We start from the raw sequence: 14,403 nt of genomic DNA, 5'->3' as shown, positions 1-14,403 counted from the left end.
TTTTTTTTTTTTTTTTTTTTTTTTTTTTTTTTTACCGCTTTTGGCTTCATTTTGTCCTCCGTTACCTTTGGGGGAATTCCTGGAGTCCTAGTTTTGAGTGGCCCTAAATGAAAGCAAGTGTTAACCTTTCTTGAGAAAAATGAAACCACTTTTGTAATTTGCTGGCTTGTGGGTGGCTACAGCGGCACCTAATGGCGCGATGTGCCCTCTGCAGCTTGACTTTCTAGACTTAGCGGATCTGCTAGTCCTCAAATCCACATCTCCCGATTCCACTAATGCGCAGCGAACATTTTAACGTAGCTAAACATTGCCTCTTGGAAAAGATCAGGAACTCTATCCACTGGGGTTTTCTACCCGGCTTAATATACGAGGGTGAAAGAGACGCTACCTAAAACTGGGTAACAAACAGGAGGTGGGGGGAGTCCCAGAGTTCTTCCGAAGCCTCCCTGTGTCCTGGATAGCCTTGTCCCCAGTGACTTCCTCATTCCCTAGGATTTTAGTCCAAGGAAGAGGAGTTCAAAGGAATTTACATTTCTGTGCTTGTCCTTCGCCTGATTTCAGCCTACAATCACCCGTGAAACGGAATCTTCCATTGTACAAGCGAATGTCCTGAGAATTGAGATTAAGCAGCCCTTTACATCAATAAATACTATATGGAATATATATCACGGATATGGAAGGTAAGAATCACCTGGTAGCAAATTTAACTTTTCTGGCGCTGTGGTGCAGAGGGGGAAAGCATGAGCATTGGTGGTGTAAAACTGAGCTCAAAAATCTCATTTTCCACTTACTAGCTACACGTCTTGATCTACAAATGCCTACATGGTAAATTTCCGTGAGCATTAAATAAGCGGCTCCGTTTTGTAAGGGGGCTTGTGAAGGTTCTCTCGGCCCCACATGCAATTAAGGCATTGAGTTCTAGCTCTCCAAAGCTAATTTTAAGTACATTTAGAAAATAACATATTCATGAGAAGAAATACACAAGCAGAAATGGACACCATAAAGGGTGTCCAAAGATACAGTCCTGGCAGCCTGTTTCAAGGCGACATTTGAGCAAACTTCTTAAACCTTCCGTGAGCATTTCCTTGCCTCTAAAATGGGAATAATAATTAGTGCCTACTGCATGGCATTGCTGATGATCAATAAAAGATCACAGTAAGAGCGCTAGGACAGTCCCTGCAGAGGGGAAAGTCATCCAAGATGGCAGCTATGGCTAAAGCCTCTGATTGAAGGGGTAGGAAAGGTGCCCATGTTAGTATCTGAGTCCTGAGGCCTTGAACAAGGCAGAAGACCACAAAAGTATAAAGGCATGGGACACCAGGTAGGGTTCTTTGTCAATCTAAACCCCTTCTAATAGTCTGAAGCCCTCCTTAGAATCATCTCTCCACCCTGAACTCTTTTAAGGACAACCTAGTGCCTGTGGCTGTGAGACTTCCCCACCTCTGCCTGCCAGTTCAAGCAACACGTGCCTAATTTTCCAGGGACTTCCTCTTGCCTCGCCTGAGCCAGCGGCACCTCGTTTAACAGTAAGGTGTGCGTTGGAGTACGAGGAAGGGACGCTGGAAACACACAAGAGCCGTTAGTAACTTTTTTTCCCTTTTTTGTTCCCATGCCTCCTGTTCTCTCTGCCTAACCTCGCTGTGGTGTCCGGCCAGAACGAAGAATCATCTTCAGAAAACCAGCTGGCACTCTTAAAGTTAGAAGAGAATCACGACATTGCTGCCTGTGGTCCTTCCCAGACGAGGGAAAGCCAGGGCCGCCCTACAGACGGCTGTGCTGTTGCCAACAACTTCCAAGACAATCAATCTCATTTCAGAAAAGAACGATCCTCGAAGGAAATACAGATAACCGCAAAATAAGAAATCTTTATACCAAATAAATGTGGTCCTTTCTACCAAATAAATTTAATTAACTTTTAATATTAAGGAAAACTTACTATGCTGACCTTACGTTTCTCATTTTGACACAGAATGCAGAGAAAAGTGGCCGGGACTAACACTATTCTTAGATGAGCATCTGGGAACCACTGATTTGTTCAAGTCCCTTCATTTCAGAATTTTAAAAAATGTCTCTGAATCAGCTCAGCTAATCAGAGAAGGGGCCCGGGTTAAAACAGATTTCTTGACTATTTCCCCTAAAATTATACCTACTTCTCACTTCCACATGTTTGAAGACTTATATTCTATTATTGTAAGTAATCCGCACACATATTAATATCATTAGCAGAATATTATGAAGTAATCCACACAATGAAAATTCTACTTGATCTTTCATATTCCAGCAAAGCATCCTGTAATGTTTTTAAGGCAGTCAACAAAGCAACTGTCAACCAATAGACAGATGAATCGTGACATAATCAGGCATGATCACACGCTCTAACATTGCTATGAAAGCAAACGAGCTTTAGCCACACGTGACAACGTGGCAACTCAGAATAAAGCAATTCCCAGAAACCAGATGTGATCTAATACTGTGTCAATCCATTTAGGCTAACTGTGCCGTGATAAACAATCCCCAGATCCCAGTGACTTACTACAATGAAGGTTCTTGTTTTGCTCATGTTTATTGACTGTGGGTGAGTTACTGCTCTAATTCCACCTGTCTTCAGCCTAAGAACCATGCTGGAGGAATAGGGACAGATCACACAATGGCTTACTGAAATGACACATGTCATTTTCATTCATATTCACTGCCCATAGCAAATCACATGAGCAAGCCTAATGCCATTAGGACAGGAAATAAAACCCTCTCACCAGATGGAGTTGCAAATGTCTGGAACGATAGGGCATTCTTCCACAGATACCATTTTTTGATAGCAAAGACTAAGCACCAAAGCCACATATTATTTAGATTTCAGTGCATGTGTGATTTTAAAAGGGTAAGAAATAAAGGCAAGAAAATGACAGAATTCAAGACTGTGGCTATCTCTGGTGGGGTTGAAGGAGGACAAAATTAGGCCAAAGCAATGGATTGGTAATATTTGTATAACCGGGTTGGCAATTGGGTTCTTTAATGTTTATTTATTTTTAGAGAGAGACAGAGCGGAGCGTGAACAGGGAAGGGGCAGAGAGAGAGGGAGACACAGACTCCGAAGCAGGCTCCAGGCTCCGAGCTGCCAGCACAGAGCCCGACGCGGGGCTCGAACTCACAAACCATGAGATCGTGACCTGAGCCAAAGTCGGACGCTTACAACTGAGCCACCCAGGTGCCCCAGCAATTGGGTTCTAATGTGGTCATCATCATATTATCCTTTATAACATGGACACGTAGTTCAGATATTCCTTTGTATATATTGAGAATTATAAATTATAAAGCTAATAAAGGGAAATGTGCAATTATATTGGTGGAATCACCTCACGTTCCACAAAACAGAAGCCTCCGAAGCTATTAAAAGTTGCCTATACTGGGTTTTGTTTCTAAGAAAGAAAATCACCCCTTAGATCCCAAAAGTCTGTAGAGGCCCACAAGGGACAAAGCAGGGCACTTTGCCAAAGTCACTGCTGATACACACAAAATGTGTATTTCAATGGATCCTTCTAGAAATATTTTTCTTTTCTGCAAGTTTGCTTGTGTAGCCTTTTTCATTTCATTAACTGTAAATCCGTTTAACCTTCACTTCATTCCTATCTATTCATCCAGGCACTTGAGGGTTTCAGTACAGTTTCACTCTAATGGGGAAAGAGATACACATGCACCACTGAAATCCAGTATGCTAAGAGCAACAACTGATTTTGAAAAAGATAATTGTTCCACAGTGAGAAAAACTGTAGGGAAAGACAAAAGGAGACACAACTTTGCACAGCTCCCTGTTGTCCACAGTAAAGCCCAGATCCCCGTCACGGGCCTGACAGGCCTCCTGAGCCTGGCAGTGAGCCTCCTGGGCAAGCATCCGCTTAGGACTCCCAAAACGGACTTGACTTATGCTCTTTGGACACCCTTTATGGTGTCCATTTCTGCTTCACATTTCATGGGCGGGGGTGGGGGGGTGTTGACTTCCCCAATAGACTGCAAGCTTCTCAAGAGCAAACAGACTGGGGGGCGTCAGGGGTTGGCATGCCATCACAGACAGCCTCCCTAAAAGGATATTTGACTTAAAAAGGGAAGAAGGTGAGGAGCGATGCCTCCAAGGATCTGGGAGCTGAGAGGCCCACGTAGAAAGAAGAGTCTTTAAAAGATCTGTGTACTTGGCCCATTTGAGAAAGTTCCAGGGCCAGTGTCACTGGGCTAAGAAGGAGAGGGAGAGTAGACAGTTCGAAGTAACAAGGGCCAAGAGAGTAAGGACTCTGACTTTCACTTTAAGTGAAATGAGAGCCGTTGGAGGGTTTTCAGCAGAGAGGCGACTTGATCTGATTTACTCTTTATTATAATCCCTGGCTGCTGTGTGAAATATAGGAGAGAGGAAGCAGATGGGGCTGCAGGAATAACGATGGAGTGACGGCCGCTTGGCCAGAGCAGCAGTGATGGGAAAGAGCCGGAAAGGGAAATGCTAGCCTTCTTGCTGTGTTTTCCAGGTACAGCTGACAGGACCTACTATGGACTGGAGAGTCGAAAACAACCCCAGCTGAAAAGTTGGACTCGCCGTTTTCCAGATTCAAGATGTTGACGAGAGAGGCTGGTCTTGCAGTGGTGGTGTCGGATTTGGAAATGGATATTCATGGACTTCCAAATAGAGAAGTCACGTGGGTAGCTGGGTCTCTGAGTGTGGAGTTCAAGGGACGTCTCTGGGCTGATGACTTAACTTCTTCTACATTACTGTATAGACGGCATCTCCACAACAACAGGGGAACACCAGCTCAACAGATCAGAAACGGGTGTTCTCAGGGTCCACTTTCTCAGATCAGGAGCTGGTGAAGGTAAGGAAAGAGAAAAGCAGCCTCAGACACAGAGCTCTGAACGTTGGCCTCCACAAACAGGCTTCGGGAGGCCTGAGAACTCGCTGGAATTGCATGCAAAATATACGGGGAAGTTGTCCATTTTGAGAAGGGTGCCTATTATCTATTGGTGGATCCCCAAAGTGATCTCCCATGGTTCTAACTTCAACAGATTATTTGAGTGAGAGCTCCACTGTCATTGCACACTCTTCTGACTGAGGGCAGCTTTTCACATCTGTAAAATGAGACTATTTTCTTCTGCTTGTCCTGAGAGTCACAGGAGAAAGGGAGAATTACAGAAACACGTGTAAAACCATCAGTGATCTATCCACAGATCACGAATACAGAGCAAACACTCCTTACTTATCTGACCTAGGACTCGGTTCTTGAACTGCTTCTCTTCATTACCAACCCTCTTTCCTAAGAGATCTCATCTTCTCGCCTGGCTTTTTCACTCTCGTGGCATCAGGGCAGTTATACCCTGACAACTCCCAATAGTGTTTCCAGCCCAGATCTCTTCCCTGAACTGCAGATTCATATATCTAGCTAACCTAGTTCCTACCTCCCTCTTAGAAATGTAATAGGTATCCCAAATTCTGCATGTCCAAAGCTGAACCTGTGATTCTCCCCAAAACTTGTTCCTTCTATATTCTTATCCATTTTAGCGACTGGCATTACCATCTTCGATGCAGTGGCTAAAATCATTGGGATTATCCGAGAGTGTTCTAATTCTCTCATACTCTACATTCACTAGCTAACAAGAGGGCCAAGGGCAAGTTGTCCAACATAGACGATGGTGTATCATTTTGAATTGAAGCTACATGGGAAAAAGCACATGCAAGGACACTGAGACTCTCCTCGGTCCCCTCAAAATGTGGAAATAAAACTACCATATAAAAGGAACCCCTCACTGGACTAAGTAAAAACACATCATTATCACCAGAAATAGGAACTTTAAAGCCAAGAAAGCTATAGAAACAATCCTGGTTAATTTCACTAATGTACTACGTCAGGCCAAATTCCTCTTAAAAGTCCTTACTAATTAAAGCTTTCAAGTGTGTGTTTTTAATCCTGTCCATTCCTCACGAATGCATTTTCTCTGTCTAGAAGGTATAAAAACTGCCCTGCATTATTCATTTGTTTGGGCCTCAAATTCCTTACCGGACCTCTGGACGCAGGTAATAAAACCTTTGGATTTTTTTTTTCTCCTGTTAGTATGTCCTCCTGTAAAGTTTAGTCCAGCTGGAAGACCCTGGAGGAAGTGGAATACTTCTGATGACATTTTCGGGTGATGGAGGGGTGGTCCAGAGCCAACAGCCAAAAAAGAATTCTTGAAGACACCTTTGGTGCAAAAAAAAAAAAAAAAAAAAAAGGTGATTTTATTAAAGCAGGGAACAGGACCCTGGGCAGGAAGAGCTGTCCTGACGGGTAACTTCTTATATACCCTCAGGATGGAAGGTGGTCAGGGATAAAGTTTTTAAGGAATTTTGTCAGCAAGGTTTCCAGGACCTTGAGGGACTAGCTGTTGCTAGGGAAACATTTATCACTGTGTAGTAAAACCTCAGTCATGAGACCCTTCAGATATACATCAGGGGGCCACATGCTTAGAGTATGATTGTCAGCATATATCTTGGGGCCGTTGAGATAAAGGAAGTTTCCAAAGGAATTTTTATAGGTTAAAGTAGACTTACGGGTTCAGGGGTGGGGAGTGGGAGGCGGTCAGGATAATAAGCCAAGGTGCTCTTTTGCCCCTAGCAAAGTGTCATCATCCAGCCAGCTGAGCTCCTAGAGGGAGGTCACTGCGGGTTTCAAGGACCTGCCAATGGCTGTAGGCAATAAGGGAATTTAGTTTTTCGCTTGCCTTAGCTTCCCACATCACTATGGCAAGCGCTTACACCCTTCCTTTGTTCTAGGGTAGCCAGGAGTGTCCTAGGAATGTCACATATATTCCACCTGGGGGCGGGGGAGGGGTAGCCTGTATTTTGCCCTCAGCTCGCTCCACGCTCCTCATCACTTCCCTCCCCACACTTAGCGATTTGGGGTGAAATATCCTGATGCCTATATGTACACGTTTTTAAAATGCCACCACATCTCCTTAAAATTAGGGGACATTTACATATTGACCATTAAGTAACATCCTTATCTCCGTGAGGGTTTCATAATACGTCATAAAACGTCGCCCGCTAGGCCACGTAACACCTGCCAGATCTGACCCCCCAGCCGCCCAGCGCACGACCCCGGGGCCTTCGGGACCGCGGAGCGAGCCTGGCAGAACGCAGCCCAGCCCAGGGGCGGGGCGGAGGCGGGGCCGGAGGCGGGGCCAGGCGGGCCGCGGGAACGCGTCTTTGTTCCGCAGCCGTCCTCCCGCCGCCGACCCCGCCATCTTGGACGCGGGAGCCCTGCAGGGAAGGCGCACCCGCTCCCTCCCGCGTGGGCATCCCCTTGCTAGTATTCCAGAACCAAACCCACCTGACTTCGAACTCGAAAGTGCTCGAGAACGAAGGAAGCGCCTTGGAAATGCTGACGATACCATGTGGCTTTGTCTGCCACCCAAAACGATGGGCAGCCCAAGGCTTAGGCAAACCGACTGCGGCAGAGCCACAGCACGGCTTAACAACTAAACCCCAACGTTAAAAGCCCTCAGATTACGATAAAGGGGCACGACAGAGCGGACAACTAACAATTCTCATACACATTTGGAAGCTGGGCCAACAATAGAACACAAAAGTCCTAAAAACTAACCAAAAGCTACAGATCTTTCGTGAAAAACGTGGGCGGCCCTGAAAAGGGCCTTTTTGTGCTTGTGGAGGTAGCAGAAGTGCCGCAGCGCTCAGCCGCCGAAGCCGTAGAGGGTGCGGCCCTGGCGCTTGAGCGCGTACACCACGTCCATGGCCGTGACCGTCTTGCGCTTGGCGTGCTCCGTGTAGGTGACGGCGTCCCGGATCACGTTCTCCAGGAACACCTTGAGCACCCCGCGGGTCTCCTCGTAGATGAGGCCGGAGATGCGCTTGACGCCGCCGCGCCGGGCCAGCCGCCGGATGGCGGGCTTGGTGATGCCCTGGATGTTGTCGCGCAGCACCTTGCGGTGGCGCTTAGCGCCCCCTTTGCCCAAACCCTTCCCGCCTTTGCCTCGGCCAGACATGTCAGCACCGCTTAGCCACCTCCCGGAGAAATGCATGAAAGGCGTGGAGGCAACCTCCTTATATGTGCAGGATGCGGACCTAATTGAGGACTGGAAGCGCGCACGCGGGAAGGGCCGTTGCCCGGCCCCGCCCTCCGCGGCTCACTCCAGTGACGTCACTGGAGGCGGGGCCCGGACCCTCGGAGCGTGCCCTCCGCGGAGGCGGCTGGACGGTCCGGGGGCCTGTGTGGGACCTCGAAACTTTTTCGGTGCGTCAGACTAAAAAAGTGAGCGTTTTGCTCTACGTTTTGCTGCGTGAGGGGCCTTGGCCGATCGCCGGGCGCCTGCGTTGGCCTGCGGCGACCCCGCGGACCGGCCCTTCCCGCCCGAGCCTCCGTCCGGGCCTCCCGCGGCCGGGCGTCACCCCCACACCGAGCCCGAGAGGGTGTCCTCCCAACGGCGACCGCGGGCCTGGTTAGTGACTCCGAGGCGGAATTCTCGCCCGCGTGCCTTTCCCGGTCTTCCCCTTCCTTCCCTGTTTAGTAAAGTTTGTAACCCTCGCTGAGTATCTGGCCGCCTCTCCCCTCTGCCTCCGGAATTTCAAAGGGGTGGTAACGCTTCCGTCTCTGCCTCTGGCTTTGTTCTCTCTGATTCTGGTAGCGATATTGTTCCGAAGAGAATTGGCAGTTTGTGGTAACCGAGGTGTTGAACCGGCGACCTCAACGTGGGTTTTTCCAGTGTCAGTAATCGCCTCTGAACACAGTTAAGAGCATTATTAGGAGTCGCGTTTAGCCGGAGAGCAGAGTGGCGCAGCGGAAGCGTGCTGGGCCCATAACCCAGAGGTCGATGGATCGAAACCATCCTCTGCTATCTGCTTTTTTCCTGCAACTTTTTAGTTTCTGTAGCCTCGTTTCACAGTAGGGGAAGAAAATAGAGCCTGTTTTGCTTCATTCTGGAGTGAAAATTATTTCCTGAAAACAAACGTGAAACTGTTTACATTCTCCAGAGAGAAAAAGACCGTCGGTCATGGATACTCAGTTGTCATTAATTAAGATGTTCCCCCACCACAAGCTATATTTCTAGTGGTTGCCAAAGGGGTCGTGACAGTCCCATTGCCCTATGAACCTGGGAAAACGCTAAAATAAGCTGAGTGTAAGGGTGAGGACAGGGATGGGAGCGGAGAGAAGGCGTTTTCTTTCCTTCTATATGTAATTCAGAAAAGCTCTACTTGTTAGCTGTGGCCACGTGGCTAAAGCCCAGCGCCAAATCTTTGCAACTACCAGAGTCGGAAACTTTGGAATAAATAAGTAACAGTTTGAGACAGAGTGCAAAGTTTGGGTGGCCACGATTGAACTCTGACCTGAGAAAACCACTTATGTGGTTGATGCTGGTAAATGTGTTTCTACCGCCTGCCTCCCTTTACCAGTCTCCAACAGAGATGCTCTCTATGCTCATGCTTAAAGTGTATGTTTTATATTTCTCTCAGAAAAGATCCCTGTTCATATACTCACGTTGCAAGAGGTCAACTTATAAGATACCAGAAAGCTTATTGTGTGTAAGTTCAGCTTAAACTCACCTTTCATGAATAATTGAGATGAAAGCTTATGTAGTTCCCTAATACGGAAATTAACCACCCTATCTCGCTTCTGTAACTTTGCCTGCTTGCTAAATAGATACCTTAGGCTGCAAAACGCTCCCCCACCCCTTTTACCAAGATCTGGCCTAGGCAAGACCAACATGTAAAAAGTCACCAACTCACCGCCCCACGGTATCTTAGGTGTCTAACTACGATTGGTCATTTTAAACCCTCTTAGGACAAAGAACTTTAAATTGATAGCTTCCCACCAAAACTAAAGTCTGTGTGTCACAACAGAATTGGCTACCATGAAATGCTGTAAATTGCAATTGGGTAACTAAATAATGACCTATTCTGACTTGCTAAAATCCACAGAAGCTCACTGCTACCTTTGTTTGGGGCCATTCTCTACACTTTCCTCCTTAAGATCAGGAGATCAGGTTTGGCCCGGCCGTGAATAAAATCTTGCCTCGCTTCTATTCAGTGTCTGGTGGGTTGCTTTTTTTGTTTTTTTGTTTTTTTTTTTCCGACAGCACCCTGTTTCAACGTGATACTGTGCTAAGCATGAAGTGTTCAAGTAACCTACAGTCTAGACATGCTTTTAAACAAGTATACAGGGGCGCCTGGGTGGCGCAGTCGGTTAAGCGTCCAACTTCAGCCAGGTCACGATCTCGCGGTCCATGGGTTCGAGCCCCGCGTCGGGCTCTGGGCTGATGGCTCAGAGCCTGGAGCCTGTTTCCGATTCTGTGTCTCCCTCTCTCTCTCTGCCCCTCCCCCGTTCATGCTCTGTCTCTCTCCCACAAATAAATAAAAACGTTGAAAAAAATTAAAAAAAAAAAAAACAAGTATACAAGTATGTATAGTACAATTAGGTATTTCTTTTACAAGGTTATGCACAAAGTGCAGCGGGAAGAAGGGAAAATGATGATTTCTGATAGCCCCACGATCACCCACTAGTTGAGTGATTTTCCAGAAGGACTCACCTGACTCAACATATACTCAAAGCTGAGATTTATGACAGCAAAGGGAAGAGTGCAGACACAGAGGGACAAAGATACGCACGGGCAAAGACAAGGGAAGTCTTTCTCGGCCTCCGTCTTCAGAGATGATGCACACACTCTTCTCCTCTCCGGCTGTGAGCTACAGGCACCAGTGAAAGCTGTGGTTGCCAAACAAAGTCCACGTGAGTCCTGGAGCCCAAGTTCTGGAAGGGACCTGGTCACCTACCTGCCATACCCACCCCACACCAGCTACGTGTCAGCAATTTCTAAGTTTACTTCAGATAAGCTGACAACTTGCTTCATAGTGCCCCACCGCCTCGGGTGCATAGAATAACATCATTTCCCAGTAACCGTGTGAACATTCCAGAGTTTGACAGAGGGACGTCACCGCGACTACAGAGATCTGTGGAAACCGAGTGAAATAGATTCGTGGCATCACCCTTGCCCTGGCAATGGCCCAAGTCGGGATAGGTGGCAGATTTTGAGTCCCAACTTGAATAAGAGCTTAGCAGGCAGCCAGGAAGACGCTTCCAGATGGGGGGGGGGGGGAACAAGCCCAAGGAGGCATAACGGTTGAGGGTTTCTAAAGAACTATAAAGCATTCAGTGCGATCAAACATGGAGGGGAGAGAGATTGCTGTATTCAGCAAAGTGGCTGTATTCAGACCACCTCCCACGCACCCTGTAGCTGGAGGCGGTCTGCCCCCCACAGTACACCAGACGGCCGGACAGGCCATGCTCGACGCTGGACGGATGAGATCGGTAGCCGTTTCCGGTCACACGCACTCACAGCCTGGAAGGGGAGGGCACCGCATGCCGCGCAAGGTCGCTCGGCTGCAATCTCCAATCGAGTGAGCCAGCAAGGGCTGCGGGAGGTAAGCCTCGTCGTAACCAGGGGGCAGAGCGACCCCTGGTTCCCTCCAAAAGATCGATTGGCTTATTTTAACAGCTTCCAGGACTGACAGGGAGGGAAACCCATGAGGCTGAGGGGCCGACGGGATGTACCTGGACAGAGGAACGGGCCCGAGGTCTTATCTTGTGAGAAGAGGCAAATGCACAGGCCGTTTGGGCTCAAAGATGTCAAAGGAGCCCTGGAAATGTTCGGGCCTACACTGGAATTCTGAGTTGTGGCAGAAGCGATAGGGAAAGGGCCACGCATAAGGAAGGGAAGGTGCAGTGCAAACAGGTTTCGAATTTGTCTATGGGCAGTAAGAAACCACCACCAGGGGCGCCTGGGTGGCGCAGTCGGTTAAGCGTCCGACTTCAGCCAGGTCACGATCTCGCGGTCCGGGAGTTCGAGCCCCGCGTCGGGCTCTGGGCTGATGGCTCAGAGCCTGGAGCCTGTTTCCGACTCTGTGTCTCCCTCTCTCTCTGCCCCTCCCCCGTTCATGCTCTGTCTTTCTCTGTCCCAAAAATAAAGAAACGTTGAAAAAAAAATTAAAAAAAAAAAGAAACCACCACCAGTTTTGATCAAAGGAGTAATAGGATCACATTTTCTCAGTAGAAGGAAATCTCTGGAGGGGCGCCTGGGTGGCTCAGTCTGTTGAGCGACCGACTTCGGTTCAGGTCATGATCTCACAGTTCATGAGTTTGAGCCCCGCTGACAGCTTGGAGCCTGGAGCCTGCGTCAGATTCTGTGTCTCCCTCTCTCTCTGCCCCTCCCCCTCTCATGCTCTGTCTCTCTCTGTCTCTGAAATAAATAAACCTAAAAAAATTTATTTAAAAAAAAAGAAAATCTCTGGAATTTTCAAGTTGGTGGCCTGATCTTTGACTGTTTTTGTTTTGTTTTGTTTTGTTTTGTTTTGTTTTTTGCAGGGGAGGGGGGGTGTTGGTTTTTGGTTTCACTGCAAACTATGCAACAATGTCTTTCATAACGTATGCGGTTTTAAAAAATCATTTCTTCAGCCTCTCCATTCACAGACAAGAATAAGGGTACTAACATCTTGGAACTTGGCGAACGTGATCGTTGCCAAGAGAGGAGAAAATGACCCGTAAAGCACGCTAGACCAGGAGGCCAAAACATCTGCACACCCCTGCAAACAGGCAGGCGAACGTGACAGACGGACCGAACCCCAACTCAGCCTTCACTGGCCTCCGTCGCACAACCAGGCCCGTATCAGCAGCACGTTTCTGGTCAACAACCGGCAAATGTCCAAAGTTTTCGCCATCATCTCCCACCACAGGTATCTGGGCTATATGTCCCTCGGGTCTCACCAGAAACTGTGCTGATGCCTGAGGGGAAATGTCATGGAAACGGAGACACCAGTCATCCGCAAAAATTCTTTGGCAACCGCCCCCTGGCTTTTCAGCTGGGCATCTGAGTCCCAGCCCCACGTCTCACTCTGCACTGGCAACGTGGAGCCCGCTCGGGGTTCTCTCCACCCTTCCCCTGCTCGCTCGCTCTCTCTCAAAATCAATAAATACACAAAACAATTCTTTGGGCTGGATATCCTCGCTGGGGAACCTTCCCGTAGATCATGTCTCCACCAGGTCAGGTCTCCACCGGACAAATCCATAGTCAGATTTTTGGGGGATGAAGGAATCTTTGAGCTCCATAATCCCCACATTAGAGGCGATGGCAAAATTCCCAAAAAATATGTATGTGAGAGATGGAGCACATGTTTATTGAGCTCCTACTATTTGCCTGATGTTATTCCATGGACAGGGAAAGAAGGACCACGTAAATGATCCCATGTCTGTGCTCCGGAAGCTGCTGATTTACTAGTCAGCACAAGCCAAGATCTATCACAAATGAGCCAAGAGGGCCAGTGCTCCCAAGGTCTGGGACTTAAGAAAATTAAGGAAATGCAGCGTGTGTAGATTGTCGACAGTATCCTTAAACAAGGTCACACAGATTCACTGATGAACTCGAAAGAAGCCATCCAAAATATCAAAATATAAGTGTAAGTCTCTACCACTTTATTGGGCCGAGCACTCTACAGAGCATCATCAATTCTATAAACACCTCGGCCATAGAATGGTTTTACTGCAACACGTTCCGGTGTTGAGTCATCTACCAAATGTAAAACTCGTTAACCATGTCTGTGACACCGCGACAGTGTTTCTCTCTTCATGTACGGGAACCTCAAATAATATCAATGAGCCTGGACCACTCCAAGGGCCTAAGCGACGCCAACAAAAAGCACGCTCTTCTTCTCCAGATAGAGACACGCTGTGACAAGCGCTCTGGTGGCAGGTGACAACGATCGCAGAGTACCAGAGTGTGGGCAGGGGAGACTTGTTAGGCCCCGGGGCCTGCAAGACAGCGACAAGGACGCCGGTGCGGGTGCTGACTGCCTTGTGGGGGCGGTGACACGATCGCCGGGCCGGCGGGCGGCCCGGCACCGAGGGTCTGAGACGAGTGACTGTGGCGGAGTATTAACAGGGAAGGCGCTCTGAGTTCGCTTCTATCCCTGGATGCAGACGAGATGCGCTGCTTTGGCATCTCTTCGGTCCCACGAACAGGTTTTCAGCTCGGGAGTGGGAATGGGAGTGATTTTTCTCCCCACGCTGGACCCATCATGATTGTCAGATCCTACCCGCGGTGAGTCCCGACTCCGGGGCCTCAAATAACCCGGGTAATCTAGTGTAGAAAGCGCGGGCGGCGGGCGCGCTCTTTTGAGACTCAGGACCGGTCGGAAAGCTCATTATACTTTCCAAGTGTTGCGACACACACGTGTACTTGGGGACCACGTGGCCTAACGGATAAGGCGTCTGACTTCGGATCAGAAGATTGAGGGTTCGAATCCCTTCGTGGTTAGCGCTGGCTCTTTTTTTTTTTTTAATGCATTTACTCCCCCCTCCCCCCCCCCCCCCCCGGGGAGGGGGGGGGGCG

The 14,403-nt window shown here is 48.4% G+C and overlaps 1 protein-coding gene, 3 long non-coding RNA genes and 2 other non-coding genes across 7 annotated transcripts in view; 4 read left to right on the top strand and 2 right to left on the bottom strand.

Moving 5' to 3' along the window:
• Positions 1-2,561, top strand: part of LOC121020376 (uncharacterized) — a 3,020-nt gene extending 459 nt beyond the window's left edge. Inside the window, exons 2-3 of one of the 2 annotated variants that reach the window (XR_005786093.1) lie at positions 562-680; positions 1,656-2,561. This is a non-coding gene — a long non-coding RNA (uncharacterized LOC121020376). Of the gene's footprint in view, positions 1-25; positions 681-1,655 lie in introns of those variants that run through there. The other variant, XR_005786092.1, reaches the window with a different exon arrangement.
• A 1,784-nt stretch (positions 2,562-4,345) lies between these two features.
• Positions 4,346-7,504, bottom strand: LOC121020388 (uncharacterized). Its single transcript, XR_005786108.1, has 3 exons — positions 7,341-7,504; positions 6,033-6,212; positions 4,346-4,844 (listed from the first exon to the last, which is right to left on the bottom strand). It is a non-coding gene; the product is annotated as an uncharacterized LOC121020388 (long non-coding RNA).
• Positions 7,505-7,611: 107 nt separating this feature from the next.
• On the bottom strand, positions 7,612-8,027 carry LOC121020372 (histone H4). The gene has a single exon (XM_040460385.1). It carries the CDS (start codon positions 8,011-8,013, stop codon positions 7,702-7,704), a length of 312 nt encoding a protein of 103 aa, XP_040316319.1. The 5' UTR covers positions 8,014-8,027; the 3' UTR covers positions 7,612-7,701.
• A 763-nt stretch (positions 8,028-8,790) lies between these two features.
• Positions 8,791-8,862, top strand: TRNAM-CAU (transfer RNA methionine (anticodon CAU)). Its single transcript has one exon. It is a non-coding gene; the product is annotated as a tRNA-Met (tRNA).
• Positions 8,863-11,147: 2,285 nt separating this feature from the next.
• On the top strand, positions 11,148-13,001 carry LOC121020380 (uncharacterized). Its single transcript, XR_005786100.1, has 2 exons — positions 11,148-11,443; positions 12,474-13,001. It is a non-coding gene; the product is annotated as an uncharacterized LOC121020380 (long non-coding RNA).
• A 1,254-nt stretch (positions 13,002-14,255) lies between these two features.
• On the top strand, positions 14,256-14,328 carry TRNAR-UCG (transfer RNA arginine (anticodon UCG)). Its single transcript has one exon. It is a non-coding gene; the product is annotated as a tRNA-Arg (tRNA).
• Positions 14,329-14,403: the final 75 nt, after the last annotated feature.

This window comes from Herpailurus yagouaroundi, unplaced genomic scaffold, assembly GCF_014898765.1.
Source record: "Herpailurus yagouaroundi ecotype Mexico unplaced genomic scaffold, PumYag 250, whole genome shotgun sequence".
In the NCBI taxonomy this organism is placed as follows: domain Eukaryota; kingdom Metazoa; phylum Chordata; class Mammalia; order Carnivora; family Felidae; genus Herpailurus; species Herpailurus yagouaroundi.
This window is presented reverse-complemented; position numbering and strand designations above follow the sequence as displayed.